General features: G+C 42.5%; 1 protein-coding gene across 2 annotated transcripts in view; it reads left to right on the top strand.

Moving 5' to 3' along the window:
- The first annotated feature begins 5849 nt into the window (after positions 1-5849).
- The window catches only part of Mthfd2l (methylenetetrahydrofolate dehydrogenase (NADP+ dependent) 2 like), a 102511-nt gene continuing 101438 nt past the window's right edge, over positions 5850-6922 (top strand). Inside the window, exon 1 of one of the 2 annotated variants that reach the window (XM_026408468.2) lies at positions 5850-6240. In XM_026408468.2, the coding sequence (XP_026264253.2) occupies positions 6098-6240 (143 nt within the window). In that variant the 5' untranslated portion in view covers positions 5850-6097. The remainder of the gene's footprint in view (positions 6241-6922) is intronic. The other variant, XM_026408467.2, reaches the window with a different exon arrangement.

Below are 6922 nucleotides of genomic sequence, written 5' to 3'. Positions count from 1 at the left end.
CGAATTTTTTTTTTATTCACGTGATTTTAATGGTTTAATTTAGATTGGGTAAACAGCTGTTGAAAATTGTTTTAATATGTGAACAAATAAGGAGGTTAACAGATCTGTTTGTTTGCTTTCACCTTTCCTTCTCATTATATTTAATAATTCTGTTCAGGATAATGTAAATTGTTCAAAAAATTGTTTTCTTAATGCCTGTTGGAATGTTACATAATTTTTTTCCTAGCATCATTGCCAGAATTCCTATCTTCATCCCAGTGCCGGTGAAGACAAAGATAAAACCAAACTACAGCTTCTTCGGTAGCTATCAACAAACTGTATAAACTGATGCATCAGTGAATAATAACTCAACAAGTAATGCTCAATCAAGGAGTAGATTTACTTTGGGAGGAAATGGACATATTGACAGATTCCTCTACTTTGAACTGCTTGCACAACTTGCCTGGACTATGTATCACTTGTATGCATTGTGAACTATCTGTTGGTGCAGCGAATTGTGGTAATGCTGGCATCTTTGCTGATGGTGTCACCGGTGGTACAATTTTTCAAAGGAGCCATCAATTGGCTTAGTGTCGTGGCATTTATTATATCCTCCTCCCTTCAGCTAGTGATGGTCTAAAATTTGGGGGCCAACAGAGGTGAGGCAAAGAACCTCACCCCCCCATTGGCACCAAGGACAAGTTTGGGGGCCAACAGAGGTGAGGCAAAGAACCTCACCCCCCCCACTGGTGCAAAGGCCTATCCACAAGTATGGCTGTATGCTGGACCGGTAGTCAGTGACGGGTATGATCCGATTGCAGTGGTACCAACCTAAGACAGGAGGCTGACGCCTAGAGGTCAGTTCATCTGATGACGGGTAAGGACCATATGTTGAATTGGACTACCTAACAGGCACGGTCCCTAAGCCACATTACTTGTTGTTTATTTAAACAGAAGGGGGGAGATGCTGAGAGCCACAGCCGAGTCTGTATGGCCCCTGGCATTTTGCCAACAGTATTGATTGACAGGCAAGGCGTTAATATCCGCCTCTGCCGCTACTTTTGAGTTCTAGCGCTAATTTTGAGTTCTCGCGCTATTTTTAGTTCTCACGGGGATTCCCCGGGAGTTCCCATTGGTTGGCGAAGGGCAGGAGGAGGGTTTTCCCGGGGGAGATATTTCCGGCTGGGGGTTGCTGGAGGAGCCTCGTGGCTTTTCGGGAGGATTCCCCAGGAGCGTGTGTGAGGTTTTTTCTTGCAGTAGAAAAAATAAAATTTGTTCCTGCTTTAGTGGCTCGTGATTTGTGCCCAGCCAGACTACGGCACACAATGACTCACAAGTGCTGTGACCTTCAAACTTGTTTGCTTTACAGAAACTTTCCCACGAAAAACCTTTTGATGGTAATATAATAAATGTGCTATACTAGCTCTGTGTCATTGTTCCTCCACCAGAGGATGTTGTCTCACCTGGTCCCAGCTTTCTCTCCGTAAATTTTTGTGTGTCTTTCTTAATTCCCCTTGACCCTCCTTGATTTCTAAGGTTCTCTTGTGAAGGTCTCAGCATCAGTTCTTAAATTTCTAGTCCAGAAGGGGATAGGGTCAATAATTGCAATAAATATAACTTGGATAAAGTCGACTTTAGAGAACCTCTCCTAGTATTGATTCCAATGGATACCTGCTCTGGCTGAATAAAAAAGACATTAGTTTTTAGAACAGTTATGAATTTCTAGAACAATTGAGAAGATAGTATCAAGAATTCCCATGTACCATGCATCCAGTTTCTCCTATTATTAATATCACATTATTAAAGAACCAGTACTGATGCATTATATTACATTACTTTTTCTTAGCTTTTATGTAAAGTCATTTTTCTGTTCCAGGACCTAATTCAGGTTACCTCATTACATTTGGTCATGTCTTCTTAAGGTTCCACTTGGCTGTGACAGTTTTCCAGACTTCCCTTGTTTTTGATGACCTTGACAATTTTAACAAGTACTGCTCAGCTATATTTAGGATATCCCTCTATTGGGATGACTTAAAATTCTTTCTCATTATACTGGAATTATGAGTTCTGGAAAAATACTACAGAGGTAAAGTATAATTTTGATCTCATTTTATCAAGTATCCATACAATCAACATAGTCTATCACTTGATGTTAATTAATAACATGGCTGAACAAGTTTTTGTCAGGTTTTTCTACTAAATCACTCTCTTTTCTTCTTTGCAAACTATAGATTTTGAAAGGAAGTCACTATGATCAATTCCCACTTAAGGAGTGAAGAGCTTTTCTCTTCCTCTTTGAGGGTATAGTATCTACATAAATTTTTAGAATCTGCACATGATTTTCTCTTCTCTTCCATTCATTTATTTATCTAATTATGTATTTATATAAGTATGCTATCATGATTGTTAGTATTTTACATTGAGTTGTAACCCCATACTATTTTATTTTGCTGTTCAAATTATTCCAGCTTTGGCATCAAAGAGCCCATTTAGCTCATTGTCTTTGGCATAGCCCCATTAAAATGGAATTCTTTGAGCAAGAATTAAAGCTAGACTTGTCTTATATATTTTCTGATCAAGTCCTAGAATCAGCCTTTTCTCCAAGGACTCCTGGTTCCTTTATTGTTAAAGTCAAGATCTGGGTCCTAGGTTTACTTATTGCTACTAGGCATTATCTCTTTTAGGCAGTCTCAGCTGACAAAGCAGAGAAATATGTATGCATACTAACTCCTGAATATTCACACATCTATAAATATTTCTGTACGTAACTATATGTATCTATTTTATGCCAAAAATCTGTTCATAAGATGTTCCAACATTAGTCCATTGGTATATGGATCATTCTATTCTCCTCCCGTTGCTTATGTTGATTCTGACTCCAAAAGCAGGAAACCTGTTTCCCACCATCCCTCATTTATTTATTTAACTATTCCAGTGTATATGCATATCACTTCAGAATTGTTAACTTATATTTCCAACTTCATTAAATGTTGTATAATGTTTATATGCTGTTTCTTTTGCCATTAGTTTTAAGGATTCAATTCAGTTCCAGAGTTACTTAGGTAAGAAGATTTCCTCACCCCTTTCAGTGAGCATACATTACATTTGTAATGCAGTTAGATTATCTTGTCACAGTCTGCATTCCTTTTTGGAAAACACCAATCTCCTAAATGATTTTTTTGTAATTCACCTACAAGTTTCACTCTTTGTGCTATAAAGTTCTAAATATTTATGGTCTCCCTGTCCTAAAATTCCACTGTGGTTCACCTATTAAAGCTTCTCTTTTTCTGAATCTGTGGCAACCACTAATCTTTTTACTGTCTCTATAGTTTTGCCTTTTATGGAATGTCAAAGAATTGAAATCATATATTATGTAATTATTTCAGACTGGTTTCTTTCGCTTACCAATATTCATTTAAAGTTCATCTTCATCATCTTATGGCTTGATGGATAAACAATATACCATTGTGTGGTTATATGATAATTTGTTTATTCATCACCTATTGAAGAACATCTTAGTTTTTAGAGAGTGTGAATGAAAGTGCTATCAACATTCATGTGGAGGTTTCTGTGATGATATAAATTTCAAATCAGTTGTGTAAATAGCTAGAAACATGACTGCTCATAGTTTAGCACTGTTTAATACAGTTAAACTATTTTTAGCTTTGAAAGAAGTTTTGTTAGTTTTCCAAGCAATCTTCTAAAGTGACTTACTATAGTTTGGATCTTTAAATGTCTCCTAAAGGCCCATGTGATAAAGCCCTAGTCTCCAGCCTATGGATCAGTTGGGAGATGGTGCAATTTTTAGAAGGTGGGGATGAGTGGAAGGAAGTTAGGTCACTGGGGGTATACCCTTGAATAGAATATTGGAGACCCCACCTGACTGCTATCAAGTGAATTAGTGTCCTCTGCTACATACTCCTGCCATGATGCGATGTGCTCTTACAGACCCTCAGCAACAGGGCCGATTGATCATGGACTGGAACCTCTGAAATTGTGAGCAAAAATAAACCTTTCCTCTTTTTAAGTTAATTATCTCTTGTCACAGTGACAGCTAACAATGATTGATTTTTTTTTTTTTTTTTTGTACAGGAGATTGAATTCAGGGTCACGCAACCACTGAGCCACATTCCCAGCCCTATTTTGTATTATATTTAGAGACAGGGTCTCACTGAGTTGCTTAGCACCTCACTTGCTGAGGCTGGCTTTGAACTTGTGATCCTCCTGCCTCAGCCTCCCCAGTCGCTGGGATTTCAGGTGTGCATACACCACCCAGCAATTAAATCATTTTTATTCCAGTCAACAATGAATGATAGTTCCTGTTGCTCCATATCTTTGTCAGCTTTTGGACTTTAGCTATTTTACCAGGAATGTAGTGGCATTTTATGGTTATTTTATTTGCATGTCCTTAATGCAAATGATATTAAATATTTTTCTTTTATGTGCTTTCTTTTTCATCTATGTATCTTGTTTGTGCTTGGTAGGTTATCTGTTCAGATATTCTGCAAATTTTTAGCTTTTTAGCTGGCTTGTTTAATTTTTGTTATTAAGTTTCAAAAGTTTTTTTTTGGGGGGGGGGTTTAAAACATTTCTTTTTCTTTTCTTTCTTTCTTTTTCTTTTCTTTTTGGAACCAGGGATTGAATTTGGGGCACTCAACCACTGACTGAGCCAAATCCCCAGCCCTATTTTGTATTTTTATTTAGAGACAGGGTCTCACTGAGTTGCTTAGCATCAGTGGAGGCTGGCATTGAACTCATGATCCTCCTGCCTCAGCTTCCCCAGCTGCTGGGATTACAGACGTGTGCCATGGCACGGGTCACTTTCTTTATCAGAAAGTTTCACAAATATTTTCTCCTAACAGTGCCTTTTTGCACAGCAGCAGTTTAAAATTATTTGTGTGTGTGTGTGTGTGTGTGTGATTTTTTGATTTAATGGATTTAAAAAATATGTTCTGATTTAGATCTAAAATCTAGTTGTTAACATTTTTTGTTTTCTTCTAGGTTGTTTCTTTGTGTCCAATTGACATATCAGCAAGACTAGATGCTCATTCTTAGTGATATACTTTTTAAAGAACAATTTTCTGACAGTCTGTAACTTTTGAAAACAAATTTTCTCAGTCAAAAAGCAGTTCTGAAAAGAGACTGTTATGACTCTTCACAGCTGCAGCCAGCCCCAGGGAGAAATATTTCCTGTTGACTTTGCAGATGGTTTTATCTATGACTCTTATTAATTGGAACAACGAATCAATCATCTGATATATATGTGTGTGTGTGTGTGTGTGTATATATATACACACACACACACATATTAAACATTTTATAAGGAACTTGCTGGAAGAGGTTCTCCTTCTCCACACATTCAAATCTTCATCTCCTTAGACTTCTTTCTTCTAGGTATCCCAAGGTCACCTAAAGGCATTGGAAAACAAAGACCCTATTACTTTACAGCTTCAAGTCAAATTCCACCTAACCCTGGGGACGGGGCGGGAGTATGGCTTAGGGAAAAGGGGGGCTGCCTGAAATTATTGGTTCGGATGTCTTCACTCAGTCCTCACTAAGGGAAGGTCAGCAGAATGTGGGTGGGTGCAGACACCGGCCGCCAGGCCACACTGCCGGCCTCCGAGGTCTCCAGTTCTCGGGAACCTGCAATACCCTCCGCTCGCCCAGTATTCACCTCCTGGCCCCGCCCCTAAGGACCCGGCTCCTCTCGGCTCCGCCTCCCCAGGGGTCCGGTCCTGGCCCCGTCCCTAAGAACCCGGCTCCTCTCGGCTCCTTCTTCCCAGGGGTCCGTCTCCTGGCCCCGCCCCTGAGGACCCGGCTCCTCTCGGCTCCGCCTCCCCAGGGGTCCGGTCCTGGCCCCGCCCCTGAGGACCCGGCTCCTCTCGGCTCCTTCTTCCCAGGGGTCCGTCTCCTGGCCCCGCCCCTGAGGACCTGGCTCCTCTTGGACCAACCCCACCCGGAGCTCTGCTCCTGGCCCCGCCCAGCACAGCGACCCAGAACCCGGCAGCTGGCCCACGCGCTTGCTCCGCCAGGCCGGGTGGGGGCAGAGCCGGCTTCTGGCGGTGAGGATTCCAGCTGCGAAAGGTGGAACCCGGGGTGGGAAGCCGGTGTTGCGGCCATGACAGTACTGGCCCGTGGTTCCTCGCTCCTCCGTGGTCTCCTGGGCCGAGGGCCGGCGCTGGGCGGGAGCGCTGCACCCCCCGTGGTGTCCCCGGGAACGGCCGGGCGCGCGTCCGCTGGCTTTCGGAGCAGCGGCGTGAGGTACGGGCGCTGCGGGCGCGGGCCGCTGAGCCGCTGGCCGTGGGATGCGGTGACTGGCGCCCTCAGCGCGAGAGCGGCGCGCGGGCCAGAGCCGATTGGGAGTCGCGCCAGGCGCGCTAGGGGCGAGGCCAGCCTTCGCGGTGAACGTGGCCTTGCGGGAAGGTGGCCTTTTCCTGGTCTCGGCCACTGGGACGCACTCCGCCCTGTGCTGCCGCCCCAGCACGTTACATCTTTGCAGCAAGTGCAGTTGAGTGACTTATGAAGACATTTGAAGTTCCCAGGAAAGGTGCCATAAAAGCCTGTCTGCTTGGTCAAACAGTTGTTTCTGTTTTGGTTACTGTTGTGTTTCCGGAGGAATTGTCCAGAATTTAGTTGTCCAGAATTTCTCACAATGATATGTGAGAAAATAACTGTGATTCAGAGGACTGGTTGTGTGAATTCCTTTCTTTGCTGAGCTCTTATCCAGATCTAAAATTCTTAATGGTTTCACAAAACCAGACGTTCAACCTGATTCTCTGGCGCTTCCCAAACTTCTCTCAAACGTTCAGTTTTAGATTTATTACATCCCTGTGGACTTGGTTGCGGCTAGTACAATGTAGATGCACAGTGGAACCCAGAAACAGTTCACCTACTTTACTTACTTTAGTTAGAAAACACAACTTAAGCTAAAATTGCATTCACT

This window comes from Urocitellus parryii, chromosome 10 (assembly GCF_045843805.1).
Source record: "Urocitellus parryii isolate mUroPar1 chromosome 10, mUroPar1.hap1, whole genome shotgun sequence".
NCBI lineage: Eukaryota > Metazoa > Chordata > Mammalia > Rodentia > Sciuridae > Urocitellus > Urocitellus parryii.
This window is presented reverse-complemented; position numbering and strand designations above follow the sequence as displayed.